The sequence below is a fragment of the Malurus melanocephalus genome, unplaced genomic scaffold (genome assembly GCF_030028575.1).
Source record: "Malurus melanocephalus ecotype Western Australia unplaced genomic scaffold, MMel_1.1 scaffold_309, whole genome shotgun sequence".
Classification (NCBI taxonomy): domain Eukaryota; kingdom Metazoa; phylum Chordata; class Aves; order Passeriformes; family Maluridae; genus Malurus; species Malurus melanocephalus.
Window position 1 is genome coordinate 4,826 of NW_026623541.1, and position 23,985 is coordinate 28,810.

Below are 23,985 nucleotides of genomic sequence, written 5' to 3' on the forward strand. Positions count from 1 at the left end.
TTCCAACACTGGTCTAATGAGCATGGGCTTTCACTGTCCAAGGCCACTGATGTTCCATTTCCTATAAGCACTGGCTGACTTGAAGCTGTACTAGAGYAGTAAAACAAACGAGCAGAAGTTCTCAATTATCCTGTTCAAAGTGCCGATTAAGAATCTTGTGATGAATGACAATTGTCACTCATCAGTCATTCAACAAACCAACATAATTCATATATCCAGAAAAAAAGAGCAAGAAGGGGGAAAAATGGCAGTGACACTTACTTGTCCAAGAGTGCACTCCATGCCACCCAGGAAATCCGCTTCCTTCAGCCCATTGTGATTGCTGCTAATGTCRTGGACTTCAAACCGCAATCGCTGCACCTCTTCGAAATAGAAGTCCACYGTGAACAGCTTGGAGAACACGGGATTTATGCAGGTTCTAATCACTTCTGTCCTGTCAACCTGTCAAATYGAAAAGAGGTCACATGAGTGGCTTCTCTTTCTGCCAGTGATGGACAACCATGAGCTCCTCCAAAACACTCTGCTCATTTATCAGGACTGACAGCTGGGACTGTGGCCATGGACAATCCTGTTTGTACTGTCAGCAGCAGCTGCTGKTCCTGTGCTGAGCTGACCATACAGGATAAGGACATCTTCCCTTTTCYCTCCCTTCCAGAAAGTCTTTGGCAGAGTAACTAGGAAATAAACTATAGAATAACTAYAGAATTTACACCTCTAGCAGTACCCATCCATCACTACAAAATAGCAGCAGAGTGATACAGTTTCATCAAACTAAATGGAAAAGTGAGTAACATTCCCAGGAATTACTSATTTTGGACAATTTGCTTGATTAARGAGTGGAGAACTGGATCCACAGCAACAGCTTTCCTTAAAAATATATAAAGTTTTCCATCCTGCTAAGTTGCATCACAAGAATGTGATGGGTTATACACCGGTTATTCCTACCTCTGAGCCTTGAAGAAACACCATTAAATCTATATTGCTATTTCTTAAAAAAAATGTTCATAGAGTCCTTTCTAGTTCTCTTAAAATGTAGTACTTGGGTTCCCTATTTTTGAAATAGGCCTTTGCTATTTTTCATTATGAAGCATCATTGGTGACAACATTAGCAATGAAGCAATTTCCTTTTTTCCACTCTCTTTGCCCTGGCACAGAAAAAAACTTAATAATTCTGTAAGATTAAAGGAACTGATCCCGAAATGAAGTAGGACTTGGGCACATCATTCACTAGATAGGAGGTGGCTGGTGTGCCATGGAACAGACAAATTAAATTGCTCAGAGGAAGAGTGATGAGATCCTTTGTCTGATTCCTGATCAGGAACATCTGTTGTGCAAAAAATGACAGCCGCTTGCTTCACTTTTCAGAGCTTTTAATGCATTAGCCTTGCTAGTAGTTATCGGCAAGGACATAAAGAGTCAAGCAAATCAAAAGCAGGAGGAAAAACGAACAGTTCCTGGTAGCACAGATTTATTTTAGTGCTCATCAAAGGTGTCAGATTGGCAGCTCTGACAGCTGAAATCCTTTATCTGATCATCAAACAGATGCTACCAGTCATGGAATAGACGCAAGCTGGTGGTACCATTGCTGCCTTCTCACGCAGCTGTGTCAATGTGCTCTGACTATGCCAGGATGAGACCATCATAAAAAGGAAATCCATCTTACTTACAAATTCATTCTTAGTATATTTGCATAGACTAGCTGAAAATGATGGGTTTGATATCAGTCATGCAAAGAATAGTAAGAATAATATAAGGTGAAAAAGGACACCAGCTACATTTGTTCAAACCAGCTACCTTAGCTCAAAATTTTTTTGTTATCTCCACTTGCAATCAGTATGACTCCAAATTACCATTACTGCTACGATGAGAAATATTTCTGATGTCAGATGATGATAATTAATCTGTTCACTGAGATGTTCCTGGGACCTCTTCTAAGTGAAAAGTGATTTGATTCACTTGCAGAAGAGTGGTCATCTCATGAACTACTGCTTAAGCAGACCAAATAATCAAAACATTGAAATGACTGGCTTTAAATCTTTCTTCACAGCCACAACAACCTCCTGAACTCATTCCTTGCAAGTCTATAAAGTGTTAATTAAATTGCATAATTTTAATTGCTTCATTGGTACATCTCAGGCAGTGACTGAAGTTTCTGTCATTGTTTCACCTCATCTCTTTGCTGCTGGAAAGGGTTTTCCACAGTGAAATACATCAAGATTTACACTTGCACTCAACACAGGTTAAATATGTGGCAGCTCAAGGGAGTAAAGTGCCTAAAAATGRAGGCACAGGTCTGCACACAGGGACATTAAGAATTTCAGTCCCACACAGAGATAAGACATTGTTTGCTTTTTCCAGCCTGTGATTGACTGACATCCTTCCCTTGACAGACACCGTACTGAAATAAAGCCATTTCACTGAATTTCTCCAGTCTTCCCACATTATTGAGATGATACATCAAGCTAGCATGTCAGAGCATGGCATTACGTGAGAAAAATCWATAGAAAGAAGCAATGCCAACAGCTCCACAAGCACAAATAAAATTCTTTGCGCCTCTCTCAGCCATCAGCAATTAACCCCTATTAGTCTGCCTTGTCTCCAAATATTTGTCAGAATATTTCACAGTTACCCTGCTCCTTGGCTAGAAAGTCTGGAAGCATCCTCAGCATGGAAAGCCCAGCTCCATTCCCTGGTTTTGATTAGTGTGCAGCAGGGCAAAGCACTGATAACCAGCTGGAGTGACCCGTGAAGAAGAAGCAGAGGCAAACAGAGCAGTTCAAAAAATTACCCAACTCTCATGRAACCTGCTGGTTAGAAGATGCTGTTCAAACAAAGGGTATAATCWCCATTTGACTCCTGTCACTTTTGAAAGGCTGTTCTTCCTTCAGTATTTCTGCTCTCATATTCAATCAGAAAGCCTTAATGTTCTCTTTAGAAATGTTGGGTGAGCGTGGAACYTTAATGAAAACTGGAGAGAATGCTATTGCTAGGTGCAGTTTCATGCTGATAACCATCAAAAAGCTTATGTTCTACAGGGCTGCAGACACTTAAACTCCCCCCCCAAAAAAACAAACAAAAAAAAATCCATCTGACTTGGTTTTGACCACAAGTTACCTTAATACCTGCAAGACCTGCTTCATTTCAATCAAAATAGGGTGTCATGCTCCCTGCTAACCCGAAACACGGGTTCATAGCAGTCTGACAAGATGTCAGCCTCAAGCCATTTGCCCTTATTCCCGCTGTCACCCAAAATCACTTACAGGACTTCCACTTATATGGGTGATGAAAGCTCAAATGCTTAAAGAAAACACAGTTTAGCTTTGCCCAGTCTCATTAACTGAACACTCAGGAAGTTACAACTTCTCAGCATGAATATTTTCCAAAATATCATGAGGAATAATAAATCTCCATTATTTTTGGGGAAGACAGCTTTAATGTCCCACAACTATGTTATAAGTGAGTGGAACTTACACTTTTGGTCTTGTTACAGAAAACTCTAATCCTCATGACAGGCAGATTTTTCAACAGGACATGGACAGGGGTCATGCCCACAACTTTAGGATTTGCTGATACCTGACATAYGAGCCATCTGTTATTTTGGGACTTTGATAGAACAAGGAATTTCTCCAACTCACTGAAGCAGAACAAATTTTCAAAAGAAACGATTGACAGATGCATGCACCTTTGGGCTATGTCAAGAGGTAAAACTGACCTCAAAAACAGCAGTGTTCATCTGACACCACGATCTGAACATCTGCTTCATRGTGCAGCTCCACCTGTACTTTCCCTTCAAGGACAATTTAAACASAGAAAAGGACTTGCATCCTCACCTCCTGGGATGGACTCACACTGCTTTCCCTCTTCATCTCTTTAGGTCCTTGTCACTTCACAGAAGGTGGCACCCTGCTGAGTAGCCAGGATTACTTGGCAGGTCCATCTGGACGCAGCCACCCTGTGAGCCTTCCCTTGGGGAACTATGAATGACATACGAACACCAAAGTTGGCATCCACAGTGCAAAGTGCCACCTCAACAGCAGGAATGAAAATACAGGAAAGGAAACAGGCCTTCCGAATCCTTTTGTCAAACCCATAGGAAGTTGGAAGCTGGGTTTGAAGCTGTTTTCTCTCTGTGCTGCTGGCATGGATGGACAGTTGTCAGAAATGTTTGCCAGCTTCCCTGTTTGCCCACCATCACTGCTGAAGAAGTGCAAAACTGACTTTGCAGTCAGATATCATCAAATTACATCAAAAGGCAGATGAAAAAATACAAAATTCAGGTTTCTTATGCTGTTTATATCTTGTCGGTGAGCTGCTGAAAAGAAGCGAGCTTTGCAGAACTCTGATAAACATGGTAACTTCAGTGTGGAAACAGTTCTTTATCCTAGAAAAAAAATTCACTGTCAAAGAAGTAATTCAATGGTTGAAGTATGGGCTGAGGATCTCCACTCCATCTTCCACCACTAGTTGAGAAGTAAAACTGAGGGAAAAGATCCAGTCTGAAGGGGATTTTTTATCTTCCATCAAAATTAAATGAAATCCAAGCTATTGCATATACAAGGATGAACAAAGATTATGTAGAAGCTTAGTGTCACCTGTTATCTAAGGCTTTCAAATGATTGTAAAAACAGCTTTCTCATTGTGTGCTTGGGAACTGGGAAAATGGGGAATTATTGACAGAACCCAAAGCTCTGCACCTTGAGGACATGCTTCAGTGTTTGGCACAGATCAAGTATGTGGAGAACTCCATGTCCCATACAAATAACAGTRCCTATCTGCTCTCCACTGTATTTCTAGCAAACATGCAACTAGCATGAAAGAAACACATTTTCACAATTTTTTTCTTGGCATCTTTGAGGTGAAGAACAGCCAAGGGCCATGAAGAATTTACTGTCTTCTCACCAAAAGGACAATTCTTTGGGGGACATTTTATTCAGGCTCACGAAATAGCATGACAATGATACAGCTGCCTATGAACTATGGAAGATCTTTGGTCTACAGAACTAAGGTCTGAAAATTTATACAGGTGCTGCAGTTCCTCCAGTGTTTGTAAAAATCTAGTKGAAATGCCATAAAAATATAAATTCCATTATGCAGAGAATATGTGTGCTACCACATTCAGACCAGAGTGTGGTTTTTGTGGCTGTTAAATTTTTAGCAAGTTTTTAGTCCAACAAATTGACCCACTGTTCCCTGTACATTTTACAGGCCAAGAAGGAAAAACCAACRGGCTGTATTTTTTGTAGAAGTCATTATAAAATGCTGATTAAATCTAATAGAATCACACTTGTCAGCTGAGATGATGGAAAGTACAGAGGTGATGGGGTAGCATTATTTTTAGGTCATCTGAATTTTAACAAGACTGAAAATTTCCATGATACAGTATTTTCCATCAAAATGTGATACCAAGCAGAAAGCAATTTACACTTCGCTTGGTGGTTTACAAAAAAGTTATTAATATAATCTTTATTATTAACAGTGCTTTCACAGCATCATGTTTGTACCCCAGAAATGATAAGTTATTGCAAAGGTCACCATAATTTATAGCCCTTGTTTTCAGTTTAATTGATGATTGAAAAYAGTAGAAGGAAATTAGTAGATCTTTAATTCTTTTCAGGATGTAGAGCTCAAGGCTGAGTAAAATCTTCTCAATGTCAGCAGGAACCTTTTGCCACAGGATGGCTTGAAGAGAAGCATTTAATGCAAATGGTCTGAAGATTATTTGCAACTTTTTTTAATTTGTGTATCTATATAAGTATTAGATAGCCTTTAAACCTGTAAGTCACAACTATGAAGAGCTGCTTGCCAGCACTGGAAAACTAAGATATAGAAACAGCCCAGACAACCGTAACTACAGTAAAACCAGCGTTATTATTTCTTAGTTGAAAAGTGCTTCATTAAGAAAGACCACTTCTCTGATAACAGCCACTGACTGGCCTGTGCTTGATTACCTTTACTTTCTCAGTTACTTGTCATTGCTCTGAAGTTGGAAACAGATAATTTATTATATCAAYTATGTAAAAATTCTTTGAGAAGTGCATGGATGTAGTTGCCTTATATGCTCAGAGCTTTTCAAAGGAGAGAAATGTGATTGCTGATAGGTATCTGTATATAGTTTGTCTCATTCATTTAGAAACAAAACACACAACAGCTGTAACAGCACTGCACACTCAGTGTCAGCTCCTGAGGWCCTGGATTGAACCTTGGCAGATTCAAAGCCTCTGCAGGTTTCAGAGTCTCATCTGAGCAACTCCAAGATCCCACAGTTAGAAAACATGAAAAGACCTGTGGGTGCAATACAGGTTAACTACCAGTGCCAGGAAAATGGTAGCAATGATGTTAAGAAGAATGGGGAGTTTCATGGGATTGGAAAGAGTGATTCTCAGTCCCCAGCATGATTGAAAGCAGGACATAAATAGACTGAGAGCCCTTGTGCCAAGGGAATCACCGGTTTTCTGGAACAAAAGAGGTCTCTGAGRAAGCTATGACAGTCCTTTTAGTTTTCAGAGCATGTGCAGCTGTCGTCATTGATTTCCTTGGTAAGTCTTGGCTTTCTAGGCTGCAAATATACTGCAAAGTACATAGGTATCCCTCCCACTCAGTGTCCTTCAGGAAAGCTCAAATACAAGAGAAAAAAAGCAAGCACTCAGCTAGTGCATTAATGCACAGTCACACTGTCCCTGAATGCTCTATATACCTGATTTTAATTTACTCTGGAAAGAAACCTTAATTTCATTCAAATAGTTAGAGGTAGCAGTTAGTAGCAAGGGAGTTTAAATCTTCTCCACTTAATGTCACGAAACCCAAATATTTTGGGCCAGAGTGATAATTTTTAGCCATGGTATGGAYTGCTATGAAAGCAAACATATTAAAATTGTTATGTTGTTGGGAGACTTCCATGTAATTTCCTTGGATCTTTAACTGCTTTCCTGTTAACATAGCTGATGGGACCTCAACTGCATTACAGGGAGTGGGTCATACTTGTGGTGTCCCCATAGTACAGAGATGATCAGGCATTTTACAGGGAAAGAGTGTGCTACTGGAACATGAACTTGAGTTAAACAAGAAGTCAGCCACAGAGGTCTGACAAAAATTTTGCCTAGAAAGGTTTGAAAATAAGCCAGCTGCTCCTCCTGGACATCAAACCAAGGTGTCTGCTCTGATAGAGACGAGAAACATGAACTTTCATCYCTCACACCACTGGGGACCATCTGAGCCACTAGGCCACTGGTTATTTCACACGGCTCCCTCTGCATTCTGTTTTCTGTATATTATAAAATACTCCTTTTCCCAGAGGAACATATTGCAACCACATCCCACCACATGACTTTAACTTTCCTGACTAAGAAATGCCTTAAATGCCATACACAGCCTTCCGTTTCCTTGACACATGAATGCAGTGCCACAGTGCTGGAGGCATGGGAATGCCAGCTGAGCCTCAAATACATCAGTGTCACCATGGGGTGTGTAAGGGCAGGAAGGGACACCAGGACACTGGCACAGCAGCACCTTGAGGTCAGCTGTTCTGGGCTACCAGTGAACCTCAATTACCAATTGCACACACCACATCACTGACTGACCCCTGAGCCAGCCTGGCCTCTTGGGATCCCTCTGTCTCAGCTCTGACTCTTTTCCATCTGCTGGATCCATAGGGAGAAGCACTGGTGGGAAGAAGGGCTGGTGAACTTATGGCCTGGCCAGTCCAGGCTCAGGGATRCTGAGGAAAACGTSTGAGCCAATTTTAATTTGCCTCCTGTGAATTTAGATTTGACAAAAAGCATGCAATAGCAAAGAACTCCAGCCCTGACATTTCAAATGAAGAAAAACATAAATGCTGCCCCTTCTCTGAGCCCAACTGCAGAACTTCCATAGGGAAAAACTGTAGAACATGAAGCTTTTTCCCACCTATTGACCTTGAGCCATAAAGGATGATACTTYTTGCACCASCTGCTGCACTGTGAATATTCAAGCCAGTTTTGAAAAGACAGTTGCAGAGCATTTCAGTGAACCTGAAAAGCACAATGTCTCTTTAGAGCACATCATTAATGCAGCATAAATTAAGGTCTTTCCAATGAGCTATGATTAACTGAACTGAACAGTGAGAGGACCATGATAAGGTAGAGAGACTTTTCCAAGAGATATTTTACATTATCTCACATTTAACATGGTAGCACTTGTAATTCAGAATTTTTTTTCTGCAGCATTTTGAGTCCTGTTAGAGATAACAAGGACAAGTCTGAAGAGAGAACATCAAATTAGGTGTGCATAACAGGTTTGGGAAGCTTCTTGACAAGCAGTGGAAATTCCTGCAAGGATTGAATCTCAGGGATTTAGCCTCCAGAGCAGGGGGGTTAACAGGTCTCAGTCTTTTGGCCCTCACTATCATTGTATGGTGTAATTCTCGTGCCTTAGCATTTTTCTGTAGCCCTTCTTAAGCCATGAATTGTCTTCATAATTAGCTACGAACTGTCACTCAGAGCTGACCTAACACAATATCCTCTTGGGTACCAAAAATTTAGCCTTACATTTTCAAATAGCTTCTTTTATTATCTTGTACAAAAAGAGAAACAGTCTCCCCTGGTGAGGAAGCCCAGCGAACTCCTTGAATCACTCTGCACAAGGCCAGCAGCTGACATTCTGCAAGTCACACCTTCCAGAGTGACCATGCCCATGCACCAAATAAAAAACTSTTTTGGAGCAGGCAGCAATGAGAGTGCTGCACTCTGGTCTGCATCTCTGCAGGGTCATTAAACAGAGACAAGCAATGATTATACCCAAGTCCTTTATCTTATTCTACTAAGATCTCCAAGCCTTAACAATAGCATAAAATTGGCAAGTACAGAATTTTTGGAATAAAAGAGTGCATCTTCTGAGGTGCTCAATATATTCTGACCCAGCCATAAGCAGCACAGACAGAGCTCACAGAAATCACTCAGTGCCAGGAGATATCCATGTGCTGTGCTCCCTGCATATCTAACAAGCACTCAGCAAACATCACAAGTGCATAATGACCTGCATCAACTCATGGGATGAGGTGTTGGAACTCACTCAGATGTGATTASACTGGCATAAGAAGGAAGAGAATCAATTTTTTTCCCTGAAAATTCTCAAATGCTACCACCGAGCTGAGCCCTGAAGCCTGAATCCTAGACCTTTCTTTACTTTGTATCCCAAACACAGCCCAGACATTCAAAGACTATGATGACTGTCATTTACTATTCCACATCCTTCATTTGCTGTTGAGAGCTTCAATCCCATCTTCTTAATTTACATGTCCCTGAGGACACAGGCTTTCTGTAGAGGACAGAACCGATCCTTCGAAGTGGTAACAAAAATATTCACATATTTTACCATTTAGCTCCACTTTCAACGTGCCACGAATTGCTAGCAGTAAGTTTAGTGCCTGGCAGCTGTTTGAAAGTCAGACTATTATGCAACCATTGGGAAGCTCTTCAGCCATATATTCTCCACACAGTTTCCCTCACAGTTTAGAAATAGAGCCTTGTGAATGCAGGTCTTCACTGAAGCAGTTTCTATTTCATTTTTATTTGGTTGCTCATTTTAATCTGCTTCTATAGAGAAACACATTTTCTTTTTTTTTTTTTTTCTTTTTTTTTCTGCACAAGAAGGTAGAGATTTATTAAGGCACATATCAGAGGCTTGGCTGCTTTCCCCCATACAGATGATATTTTAATGTCTCCAGACCAGCTTAATTTTTTTAAGGTTTTTTTTTGGAAGTGTTTTACTTGAAAAGGAAATAGTTTTGAATATTCTTCTGATTATGCAATACCTGACATGACAGCAAGAAAAAATGCTACAGTGAAACATGATTTAAAGTGTGCTAAGTACCTGATGGTTGAGTTTTTCAAACTCCATTGCCTGGGAATCCTCAGTTCATGAACATAATATTGTACTCAACACAATTAGATTCTGCTACATCATGTGGCTACAAGTAAATGAATTCAAACTTACTATCATCAGGACACAAAGTATTTATTTGTTAATTCCATCCTTCATTATTCCAAAACTAACTTGCAGAATGATTTTTTAGTACAGCCAGGTCATCTCACATCCTGGGCACAGGCTTCCACAGCATTTACAGACACGTTCCTTCTTTTCCTGATGTCTTGAAGGACACAAGATACAGATTAACAAATAAGTTATAGTGCTGGCCCATTGGAACAGTAGGGCAGACATTTGCTGCTGCTGAAGAGCAAGTAAGCGTGCAAAGAGACCTTCAGAAGCGTCCATGGTGGCACAGGACTGCTCAGGAGAGAAACCTGGCATTATGCAATTTCTCAGGACACATAATTAAGAACAGAAAACATCAGGTGATGGAATGATCTTTGCTTCCTGAGTATCAGTAGGGCTACATTATACTACGTAASAAATATACCCTGGTTCAGTAATTTGCTCTTTAATTAACTGACTATAAATAGTATTTTGATAATTTATTTATATTGAGAAAGATTTCCTGCCTCATACACCCAGGTAAGCTAAGCATAACTAATATAGATTCTCAGATGGGTTAATGAACAATGTCAATTGACATAGGCCAAGTCAAGTTGTTAGTTTAAGAAATTAATTTTCTAACGAAGCGCTCATAATTAAAGATTTAATAATTTGTTTTTAATGTTGTAATTCAACTGCTAAATTAATTATATCATGGAAGCATTAACAGCAGGAAGGCAATGTACTATAACACRAGATACACAGTGCTTTATCAGTCTTTCCTGAATTCCTGTACCAGAAGAAACAATTTACAAGGTCCATTTAAATCAGCTTGAATCTTCCCACACAACTGGGGAATTTGGACCATGTGTTCGAATGACAGCCTAGAAAAATAACAGATTTGTTRTGACTAAAGTCCATTATAAACTACTTTCAGTCTTTTTTTTTCCTTTTACACATGGATCCTATGAGGCTTCTCAACGTTGTTACCATTTGCTGAAGCCACGGCAGCCCAACAACTTGATCCACTACCCAGGAAAAGCAGGGGAACCTTTCTGTGAACTACTACAAAATCCAGGAAAATATAGTAGGGCATTGTTCTTCTGCCCAATTATACTCACAAGCACACATTCTGCTACTGAACARTACAGAACTGATCAGAAGTAGAGAGCAAGTTTAGCTGAGTTGTATTACAGTGCTGCAGACAGCATCCTATCAGACTCCTGACTTGGGACCTGTTTGGTTTGTAATTCAAGGATCTCAGTGAATTAAGGTTACTGTAAGTATGTGGTAATGTATAATTCAAAATGATTTCTGGAAAACAAGTTCACTATAATCAAATCTGATACACATGCATGTTATCCAAACATGAATAAACTCAATCTGAGATAACCACAATTYTCCCTTTCCTGAGAATGACTGGGGTCTGGGCTGTGCTTCAYACAGGGATCTTCTTTACTAMATCTGATTTGCCTACAMAACCAMCTTAGGCARTAAGCAGCTAAAGCTGCTTTCTGTAAAGGCTTCAGATCCTCATGGGAAGTGTTATGACTTTCCAGGAGTTATTTGTAAACAATACATCCACATATATCAGGTATGTGCAGCACTTCTACATATTAGCCCCTCAGCCATTCACTGTGATTGGTAAAATTGGCTGGTATATACATATCTGTGAAGAGGTGCAAAAGTTCAGAACGTACCAACTGCAGCCTGGTACACCACTTGGCAACAGCAGGGATGCTAAATGTGGGGGTTTTTTTCAACTAGTGAGCACAAGATTTGATCATTAAAGACAAGCCTTAGTCCTGAGGTTCTTCCTTTGAGTGCAGGTAGTCCATGTAGCTACTCTTGTTCCCTACTATCATGCTCTGCATCTTGTAAATACAGATTTATTGGCATAAATTATACATGCTTCACCATGATTCAGTTTGTGCATATCCCACCATGAGAACCTTCACCCCTGGCACTCAGGGGTTTTAATTTAGGATGAAATAGCCAACAGAGAAAGCACAACACCCTGGGGAAGACACTGCCCTTTAGGAGAGTGGTCAATACAGCTACAGGAGAAACCTGGGCCAAAGATGTCACAGAACAGCCAGACCTAAGCAACCTTCAGAAAAACCCCAGGGAACTCCTAGGAAGCCCTGTGAAACTGTACATACTAATAGTCACAAYGAAGAAACAGCACTAGCAAGATTTGGTCTTCCTGGCAGATGTTAAAATTGAGATGTGACTGAAGCTATGAAGAAGCAGCTCGCAGCAAGGCAGGTTTTGATGGAGACTTGTCCATATTTAGTTCATGGCCTTCTGAGGCTCCTGCTAAGGATGGCTTTAGGCACAGACACACAGACATGAAATAAAACAGCTTCAAAATGAAAACACTGCCCAGACTGCTCTGAYTGTGAGAAGAGAGACAAAACACTCAGCACACAGCAGCAGTTCAGCATWCTCACACCATGAAATAGGATCCCAGGTCCCACAGTTGGCATGCACAGCCCACCTGGGGTTACAACCTGGTGGCTCAGAAGGAGATTGTTGTGCCCAAGGCTATTCACAACCATTACAGTTTCCAGCCCCTCTGCCTCCTGCTCTGGGAGACCACTGCAGTGGAATGTGCTTAATTAGTTACTAAGTAATTCATAAGCCATTTGGTCTTTATGCATGGGGTCCTAAAATTTAATTTTGCTGACACTGCTGAAAATCTATGAGCTGCTTCAGGGATGAAAGGCATCACCAAGAGCCATTTTGGCTAAAATTTCCTGAATTTTATCCTATCTTTTTAAAAAAAGAGCAAAAAATTAATGCAACTAAATATGATCATGTATTTTCTTTTCCCAGGAGAACGCTAAACTTGAYTCACAGAATTACTACATTTGGCAGTGAGGCTCTCCTTTTAGGGGCTGTAAAAATTTAATAAGCCATAGAAAGCTTTGACTGAATTTCAGTTCTCTCCACGTGTTTTTGAGGTCTTTTCCTAATACCAGTAACGTTGAAGCCAACAAAACTCAAATACGCATTTTCATATCTTGCTAGACAATGGAAATGAAAAACARTGGAAACCAGCAGCACTGTTATTGTGTATCTGCAGCATTAAATGTGTTTATTTTACCTTATTTGCATCAAATAAATGGTGTTTTATAAATTGGCCTTTCAGTATAGTAATATGCAAATATATTTGGTGCATGAATTTTTCAATTGGTGCATTTGGGTAATTAATCCAATGCTTTCCATATTAAAAAAGAAAAAGGATTTTAATGCTCGCTCTCCACAAATCTCCTCTAAAATTTCCTTTGACAAGAATACTTTTCAATATCTTCTTTGTTCATCATGGCATTTTCTATTAACACACTGATACAGAAATGAAAAATCTAAATAATGCTTGATGAAGTTTGTCTTTAGACCTGGAACACTGTAGAAAATTGTTTCTGTTATAGATGTTTGGGTAGAAGAGAAAACACTCTTGCCTTCTGTTCCAAATTAAGAGACTTAGAGCAATGCACTTATTCTTCTTCTGTACCAACAGTCCAACCTCCAAAACTGTAGAAAATTGGACTGGAGGATGCTCTTGGTAGCAGTATCAGCTCAGAGCCTTGTGYTGCTCACAGGCTGGGCTTATTAGGGTTAAATTTAAACAAGGAAGGGGTGGGCTCAGGCACTGAGTGAAAATACACTCATTGGGGTGTATTTTCTGAAAACCAGGCTCTCCTGATAACCATATAACCAAATAACCCTGGCGTTAGATACACTCTGACATGGTGCAGCAAATCCTTCAGCACCTCACAAGGATTGAAAACGTCAGAAGAAAACTCTCCCTGTAGCAACTGAATGGTTGAAACATGCAGCGGAAACTAGGAGCAGGATATCAGGGTGCAATTTGCATGGATCCTATTACTGTAAGAGTACAGTCTGCACATAGGAATCACTCATACATCCCTGAGGCCTTTTGATCACTGATGGGACACAAGGAGGTTGCAAGCTACACGTGTAAGAAGCCCACCCTGTAATCCCTTCCCTATCGGTCTGCTGTGTTGTTTGGAGCTCCAGTTGCCAGCCCTGAAACACACACAAACATCCTGAACTGGATGACTGATCCCAACACAGCASTACAGCCCAAAACAGGGAGCCCCCTCTTCTCACACACTGAGAAACAAAAGCAGGACTTGGTTTCTGCCAGGGGGAAGTTGTGCCATCAGTGATCTGGCAGAGTGATGTGCCTTGCAATGGGGAGAAGAGGTGAATAGTTACCATGGCTAGAGGAGAAGAAAGGCAAGGGAAAAGTGACAGCAGGAGGATGAAACTTCTGTTATATGACCAGGAGTGGAGTACTGTTCATCCTGCTATCTTATTGAATTCCTGAAGAATGAAAAGGTAGTGGTWTGAAAGAATAATTATCACAGCACACTGCCCTCTTCAGCTTCAAATAGAGAGAAAGTAGATAGCAACCATGTGCAGTAGATACCAACCATGACAAAACATGTCAGTATTCAGACACAATAGAGACAGAAATGGTTTTCAAACATCCTGCATCTCCAGAAGGCCAATTTGTTTAAAATCAAGAACTACCCCTTTTAACAAATTCCTGCTGTATTTTTTGATAGGAGAATCCTTTTATTTAATCAGAAGAAAGTAGCCCAAGAAGAATGTCTTTCTTCATCTGTGTCGAAAAACAGGAAGAAAACAGTACAACCAATTAATTATTCATTGAGATCAAGTCCTATGGTCTTTACCCTTCTTCATCTACTGCAGTCTTCTATCTTTGCTTTTATTTATCAAAGACAAAGAATGGCCTCACATTTCTACCAGTTAGCAGATTTAATTTTGTTTCTAACATCACTTCCTGCATTTCCACAAAGCAAATTTTGTAGGGCTGAAGGAATTTAGCAGTGGCGTTTCAATTCAGGCATTTTTGTTTCAGCATMCACGCATAAAGATTTTTACAGTCTGATTTTTAAGACTCCTGGTGCTCCAATTGATTCCAGCAAGGACTGTAAACACTCAGCACTTTTGAAGGTCACGCACAAAGCACAGAAAAGCAGGACAGGCACAGCCCAGCTTGGAGGTTTCCCACAAGGGAATATTGCTCCTCCGAGCCATGAGGGAGCACAGGGAACAGAAAAACAAGAGGATTGCATGAGATTTCTCCTGGGAGTTACATGAAGTTGTGCTGGGATACTGCTGAGAATGATGGGAGGAAGACAGGCCAGGGAATTGGTAAATGCACCGAAAACYTACAGTAAAGTTTTCCATTTTTAACAGCTTTTTCAACTGCAAGCATCATGAATTTTGGCACCTCTCATAAAGATCCCCACTGAAAAAATACCAGTTTTCCAAACTAAAGTTATTTTTTTGTGKTTTTGAGAAAAGTTCTGAAATATAAGGAGAATTATCTAGCTGTCTGAGAACTGGATGGTAAMAGAAAACTGAAATGGAGGTAACACTAATTTTTCCTAATCCCTATTTTATTCATAAAAACAATTTTATGCATAATCTCATAAACTGGGAAAGTTGATGCAAAGCCCTGAAATATGTGAAATTGGTTTTATCAACCCTTGTAATCCTTGCTGTAATGACATGATTGTTTGGGTCACATGTAAGGAATAAGGCCAAGATTTCATGCTTTTAGGTTTTGGTATCTCAGGTTTGAAACTCGGTTGTAAACTGCCAGAGCAGAGCATCCCACTTAGTTCTGTGAGTTACAATATCTTGGGCGAGCATGAAAACATTAGTGAACATTAAAATACAGAGCTGGYAGCCATTATAGCTACAGAATGTTGCTAATAAATGCTTATGTATTAGTGACTCCTCATTATCATCCAAATTGATTTAATGTTAGCTACCAAAAAATCTGCTGGAAGTTGCACACAACCATCAGGATGCCATTACTAATCTAATCCATAGCAGTCTGATGGTTAATGAGCCTTTTGGAATGTAAATCACTTATCTCAATTTCAGCATCAGTCTTGGTGCAGGGAAGGACAATCTCYTGCTAATCCAGCTCAGCACTAGAAAAAACTGGGTTTTTCCATTAACTATGCAATGATTTTGCAGAGAAATCTAAGTKTTAATATAATATGTGGAAACATGGCTGTACAAGCTGCTGCAACAACACTTTTAAGGGACAGGTATACCAAAACACAGAGGATAGTTGAGAAGAGAACATTTCAGCCATGGTTCCATCAGGGATAATGAGCTGTAATCCTCATGGAGCAAACAGCTTTGATGAATAAGATACATGGGGTCCACAACTTTGCAGAATGAATATTGGTATATGCTTATGAAAAAAACTCCAACAAAATCAACCCACTTTGAATCAAAAGCTACAAAACAAGAAACACTGAGTTATAAAATCAATCTGTTGCTTCATTTCTCCCCACCATGCCAGCCTTTATTTTGTCTTCCGAACCATAGACTCTTCAAGGSAAGAAATGGCTCTTTTAAGTTGCAGTGGGGATGTTCCCATAATCTAATTCAGCAGCAGTTTATTCCATCACAGGCACTGATACAACATGGGTGGGAAGATTTAAGGACATCCAGGCAGCTGCACCCTTGTCAGCTGGTATGGAAGTGCAGATCACACACACCAATGTTAATGTGGCCTAAACTCTTTAAACATCTTTAATGCCACTTTCCTGCCAGTAAATCCAAACTTGATATATCAACACTCAGAACCTATGTAAATCCACAATAAAGAAAGATGGTCTTCAGTCATTGCTAAACTTTTCAGTGTTTCCACAAATACTACARGAGCAGATTTGCTGTCATGCCTTTTTTTCCAAAAATGTTTTTTTTTTTTATTCATGGGCTGCTCTATTTATCCCATGAAAACCGTTTATCAGCATACATRTGAAATCCTTCAGACTTTGCAAGGCTTGTCAGAAATTTTCAAGGAATAGTATGTAGTGCTGCTAGTTTAACCTTGATTTAATAACGCACTTATGCACCTTCCTTCATGCAGGCTCAGAGTTCTCCTGGTTTAATGGATGAGCAGACTGCAAAAAGGTAATGAAGCACCTAAGTGTTTTGTGAATTGGAGCACTTCATAATACTTTAATTATGTAGCAACGTAACTCTTAAAACTCTTCTTTTCCAACTGTCACAATACTGATTTTTAAATAGCATATGGGCCTTGTTTAATTAGCTATTGCTAGGCAGAATTTTAAAAACCTTTCTGAAATGACAGACCAAACAATTATTTCAATAATTTAAATCATGCTTATTTTTGCCTGCTACAGTTATAATTGGGWCTTCATTTAGTAAGGCTACACAAGAATAGCAGAAATATTTTCCTAAATCTTTGAGTGCTGTTCATTCTAACAGGAAAGCTCTGCTGTTGTTTATTTTTAGACACACATCATTTGGGGGTGAAAACTACTGCAGCAAGGCAGGGTGCCTGAACACTGGTGTCAGCATTCCAACTAGCAYGGTCTATGAGGCAGAGAAACTCAAAAAGACCTAAGTACCCTCAAACAGGTATAGGCCTGCATTTTTTGGCATTTTTTGAAGGACTTCCATAAATAAACTTGCTTACAAGAAAAAAAAATCCACGGATAAACTACGACAGATTTCGTCAGCAGTAGAAAGTTACAGTTTTTGACATCTGCCAYGTTTTGACATGGCATACGGAGGAAACAGGAATCTTCATCTAATTTTTAACCTTTAAAAATCTGTCACCTGTATCCTAGAAACACTGTAACACCCTCTATGGAATTGTCATCAGGCATCTATCTTAATCATGACAATTAACTTAATGAAAAGGGGCGCTGATTTCATTTGCTTGTATTCTGTAGGGAACAYTTGTAATTTTAAATGTGATTTCTTAATTGTAATGTGTCATGGAATTATTGTAAGGCAAAGGCAAAAAACCCCACCCAATTACAAATTCTTTAAAACATTTTCTTGGATTTTTCACCCCTGCAATATAAACCCACAACACTACATCAAACTCTTAATATATCACAATGTGACACAGCTATGTAAACAGCTAGTCTCAGAAAATGAAAGGCTGGGKTCAGGTTATTTTTTAGAAGGTAACTTATGTAAAAAGCTCCAAATGAAAGTGTGCATTGCACAATTTTCCTCAGCTATAAGACCAACCACAGAATGAAAGAAGAAAGGAAAAAGAACCAACATATTTAGAAATAYCAGCAAGTTTCTGAAGTGGGTGTTTTTGTCATGCTACTCAGTTGATGAGATGTTCCGGGGTTAAGAACTGAAATCTAAACTTGTGCTAGTGWTGTTTGGATGAAGCCTTGGCTCCTTTGGGGAGAATTGCACAGGGTCTGTCCACTATACATTTCAAAATCAAGTTGAAAGATGGATTAAATTCCAATTTCTCTGGCTAAAATATCACATAGGTGAATCATCCAGGGGCTTGAGATTCAGAGAGAAGGGACCATTTTGATGTTACCTGAGATTCAGACAGAAGGGACCATTTTGATGTTACCTGATGAGACATACTTCCTAAAGTCACAACAAGAAGAATAAGAAACTAATACAATGGAGAAAGTGCCAGAAGATCTAGAGAGGCAAAAAGGCTAGGAATTATTGTTGGCTTGTGATGGTGGCACACTAGTCATTGTATACTACAGAAACATGAAAATGTAAAYCTTTCTGGAAAGGTACTGCTCCTCTCATGAGAAGGTCTGAAGCCTTTGTGAACTATTCTGAACTAAAATTCTCCCAGATGACACATTTTGTTAAGAGAGGTGGGAGTTATTTCAAAGGTGGTATGAAGTGCCTGGAAAAGCTTGTCAGGTGGCATATGGAAAATTTAAGCAGTGTGTGCAGGAGTGCACATATGGCTGGGAGGCTCTCAGAAGCACTAGCAGAAGTGGCCAACAAGCAGCAAGATGACGTGTCTGACACTGCACTCCCAGTTACAAGAATAGACTGGTTGAACGTGGCCTTAGGGGCACCCTGTGGCAAACAGCAAACCAACCCACCAGGGTCACACACGCTCTCCTGTTCTCAGCAGATGTGCATTACAGCAGGGGTGGCTCAGCGATCGTGTACTCAATCCAGTGCACACTCTCCTGCACRTACAGCCCTTCTGGATGGAGGCAGGGAGGTGATTTTCAAACCTGGATTGGTTTTGACAGCGTCTCATAAAACTCCTGAAGAGCTGGGGGGCTGAACGCCCTCCTCCCGAGCACTAAACAGCTACCCACACCTTCTGTCAAGTACATCTGCTATTGCCAAACGTATTGTCAACACCTCTATTTACAACTYCACACTTTTTTAATTCATGCCACTTCCAAACTGTGTAGCACATACTACTATCCCCACCTGCTCCCCCAAAACTCAGCCACACACAGCTAATGCAAGAGTTTCGTGTGGAAGAGAACCAATTCTTGGGCAGCCTGTGAKGGAGGCCACAAAGATTTGGGCTCCTGTATCTGAGGAGGCTGGGTGGCTGAAAGCCAATTCTCATCAAGAAATCCATCTTCTRCCTTAGGAGGCCTACCAGTGTCTAAGGGACAGATGCTGAGAAGCCATACAAAAAAGGGGATAGTAAATATTCACCCTGTTTCCAGAATCTTTCTCTGTTACTGACCATTACTGGCCTCTGCAGGAGACAAGCATCTTTGGTCCGACACTTTGGAGAAAGCAAGATAGGAATCTGAGCATGTCCTGTCAAATCCTGACTGGTCCAGGGTGCTCTGGGTAGCCCAGAAAAAAAATGGTGTGCACTGACATTAGGAAGGAGGGCTGTTCACCTCAGTTCTGAACTGTAGGTTCATGCTGAGCACACACCACAGGCTCTAATTCTCTCAAAGAAACAGCAGCAAAAAGAAGCTGGGAGAGGCAGGAGAACTGCTGGAAATCCATACATACACGGAAGCATATTTACATGTGTCTCTAGATCTTCACATATGTAGAATGTGCTCTGGAATCTGCTTTCCTGAGTGTGAATATGCTCTGAAATCTGTTTTCCTGAACAACTGCTAACAGAAGTGATATTAGCCTTCTAATGTAGCACTTGCTAATTATACACCGTTTACTGACATCACATCCAAACACTGACATTTTCTTCCCATTTTTCCTTTATGGCTGGAGCATCTTACTGCCTTGATACTCATGTACTTCAGAAAGTGTCCATGTGATATGAAGGATTTATGGAGGGGAAGAGTGGCATTGTAAGATGCTGAAACAAAAGCACACCACTGCTTGGTAAAGAGTTCAAGAGGAGGTGATGACTGTCCTAAAGAAGTGGTAATAAAGCATAAACCAACCTCCACAGTGTTTAGTGGATGTCTAGTCCACTTGCACTAAATCCAAAACCATTGAGTTTGTTTTACTTTTTAAATGTTTTTTTCTGGGTTGACACTGAAAGAATAGGAATCTTTCTGTCCAATCCCATGTTTATTTTCTGCTTTAAGAGTAATGTTTTGTCTCACAAGAATAAGAGGAAAATAAGCCCATTAGACACATATTAAGCATATAATAATAAAGTCCAAGTCAACAAATTATAAAATATTTCTCATTGCTTTCATTATTCTTCAAGGAAGACTATAAAAAATTTGCTGAAGTCATTTAGCTGCAATGATTTACTCTGATGTGTATCATCAGTGGGGGAAGAACTGGACCTACACACAGGTATGAACACCATGAGCATCATGGGCAGCAAGGGACAGCACCAGGATTAAATGGGGTGTTTAATTTTGGATGGAGTAATTAAAACAAAAGCTAGAGTTGCTCTAGGATTATAAAACACTCCTRGATAAATTCTGCTCCAGGAAATCTGTGGTGTAGCTTCTGTGAGCTTCYGATTCCTTTTCCAGAACAGAGCCATCATGTTTAGCATGGAGAATTTTGCCTCCCAAAGCTTAAGACATATGTAAGGACATCGTGAAATAATAAGCAAGAATCCTTAGAATTGCAGAGATTCTTTGAGGGTATCTTTCCATATTTTCCCTTCCTCCTGATCTCAAATAGTATTCTTTTAATTTTTTTTTTTTTCCTTTGGACTGCTCCTGGTAAACAAGAAATAGAAATAAAACCCCTGAACCTCTCAGGAAGCTTTAAGAAAACAAAATGTGGAAAACAAGAATCTTTCAAGAAAAATGAGGACAGCCTCTGTACAACTTAGTATAACTACATGGTTGTTGGGCTAGAGAGCTACTGAAAGTGACTGGTATTTTCTAGTCTATAGTCATCAAATGATAGCTGAAAGGTGGAGTTTTTGACACATCTTAAAAAATATACCTCCATATATATATATATATATATATATATATAAACATATATATGTATATGCTTTTAGAAATAGATCCTTTAGTCGTATTTACAGAGGACTTGAGCATGTCAATCAGAGAAGGAAGTTTCTAGTACCCCTGAACAAAACCATGCCTATATTTTTCCCCCCTTCTTTAATATTTCTATTTAAATCRACATTCTTTCTTACAGGGACAAACMTCACTGCAGTGTCCTCACCCATTGCAGGTTATCAGCCAACAAATTAATATTTCAGTCAGAAATGGGTACAAGATGCCAACAGGGTTCCAGATACTGCTCTTAATAGTTCAAGTGCACTAGAAATCCCACCTCGAAAGATTTCCAGGAATTTTCAAATTCATTCAGAAAAATATTTATCAGCTTAAACAACAAGTAAGAAGCAAGCAAAACTTSAGAGGGGGGCAAAGCCAAGCATGCTCAGGGTGCTCCAAAACTTTCACCTATCGTTTTCCATGGCATTATTCATCTCTCAGTGYTATTCACATCTTACTCATCCCACTCTGAGGGAGGAGAAATACACAAAATCACAGGTTCACCATGACCACCACGTGGTGTGGGCACAACCATGTCTGAATTGAGATTTCAGTTACACAGTATTCTCCTCTCCTCCCACCCCATCATATCCAAATGCAAAGGACAGCAAGGTAAAACRAAACACATATAAACCTTTTTTAGCATCAAGGAATCAAAGGCAGGGTGTCAGGGAGAGGAAGAGAGATATTTTTCCTCTCTCTCCCAATCTAGCAAAGGTACTACCTGACTCCCACAGTGTTTTCACCAGCTGTCAAATATACCTTACATATCTGACTGTTATAAGAGATAAAAATCAGCGTGTTACCAAACTTGTAAGTACTGACTACTGATTTTTTCCACAACAGTGAMAGGGGTTTTAATGAGAAAGAAATATTCTTGTAACTTAGGTTCCATGTAAGCCAGCRTTACATTTGTTACTACAGATTTCAAGAGGAAAGATTTCAAGACAAAAGATTTCCCAGTTCTGCAAAAATGAATAACTGAAAGAAAAATGGGCAATATAATTAAAAGTTTTGTAAATAAAAGTTTTGTAAATAAAACTGCTTGTCTGTGAGAGCTAAAGGGAGAAATTTATTCCTTCTCTTTCCATTCCCCTCCCATTGCAGGATAAAATTGATTTAACCTCATTTGCTGCTCTCTAGGAAGAAATCATTCAGCCATAAGTCTCCCAGGGAGCTTCCCTTSGCTGTACAAAAGCTCAAAATGTCACTGCATTTACAAATGAACAGAGCCTCTTACTCAAAAGGCTTCAGCAGAGTCACCAGGAAGAACTCTGGCCTACAGGTTTCTTCCTCTCAGAGTGAATGCTTTATTGGCAGGATAATGTGCATTTTTCCCTCGGTGAGAAGAGGCAGATAAAGCAGTTCCTGGCTTAGGTTCAAACACATTTATGGCCAGGTGTGACCTTTCACTCCTGCCTGTGTGACCTGGTTCCAGGAGCAGTGTCTAGGAGGTTATGTAAGAGCAAAGGTATTTGGTCTCAGATTCACTGCAGGTATTTCCAGCTGCTTGAGCCTGTTCCTAAAACAGTGGAAAACTATTCTTAATCCCCTGCAATAATGGTGTGGGTGGGACCAGGTCACTCAAGAAATCAGGACACCAAATGGTGTTGGGGCTTTCCAGTCCTCTCCTGGCTTTGAAAATCTGTTCCAGTGTCTCTGTTACGGTGTTACCCACTGACAGAGGTGACAAGAATGTGTCCCCTTTTCTCACAGAGCCATCCCATACACACACCTCTTCCACACCTACTGCMTCCTGACACACTCGGACCTTGTTATCTTTAGTCCCCCATAAATGCACGATGGTAAGCAATCCCATTTACTGGGAGCCATCTTTTTCACCACTCTGCACCTCCAGCCTTGTTTTATCACTGCTTCCCCATGCACACTGCTTCCTCTTGCCACAGGAGCATCACATACACTGCTGTCAGCAGAGTGCAACCACAGAACGCTGAKGGTGGCTGTTTCCAGCTTGCTCTATATTCCTATGTAGCTGTTTTGTTAGGGGTACAAGAATGGTGGTGTACATAGATTGAGAGACACACTTACAGAGCCTCTCAAAATCTTCTGGGAAAAAATTAAATACACTGTTCTGAAAATTTTGATTCTTTTGCCAGACCTTCCTCCTTTGATCCTTTGTTGACAGGTCTTTGCCCTGACCTAGTGCTGATTTAGGCTTATCAGGTGTCACCCCCAAGAAACACAGACATATCCCAAGTCCTACCAAATAAAATTCTATCAGCAAAAATTTCCTTGCCAATAAGTTACTTTAGATAGCTTCTGAGTTTGCATAGGCTTTGCCAGGCAAGGGGCAACATTTGCTGTACCCCCTGGAAGATGTTTGATGGCAGAGATACCCAGGAATAACACTGATTACGTGGATCTGGCCCCTGTTTGTTTCCCACTGACATTGCTTTGCCTTGAAATGGTTTCGCTGGGGGTGAAGAGCAAACATATGTTACAGCAATATCACTCGCAGCGCTACACAGGTGGTTAAATCCATCATCATATGGCATCCACTGCAGGCAAACGAGCTGTGAAACGGCACAATGCCAGCCAAAACCACACATGAATAGACAGAACAGAAAAAACCCACAACAACCCTCTACTTAATCCAAGGCCATAAAATATGCAATTCATGAACGGTATATTTATAGTGTGCAAATTCAAAGAAGCAACTGAAGGAGGAGGGGCAGGGAGCCAGGGATGTAAGATTCAGATGGTGCTTTTTGCCACTCCCCATTGCAAACACCCACTGCAGAAAAATTAA

The 23,985-nt window shown here is 40.2% G+C and overlaps 1 protein-coding gene across 1 annotated transcript in view; it reads right to left on the reverse strand.

Moving 5' to 3' along the window:
* Nucleotides 1-261: 261 nt before the first annotated feature.
* The window catches only part of LOC130580021 (copine-4-like), a gene marked incomplete at its 3' end in the record, with an annotated part of 76,453 nt that continues 52,729 nt past the window's right edge, over nt 262-23,985 (reverse strand). Inside the window, exon 3 of the mRNA XM_057377265.1 lies at nt 262-441. Coding sequence (XP_057233248.1) covers nt 262-441 — 180 coding nt within the window. The remainder of the gene's footprint in view (nt 442-23,985) is intronic.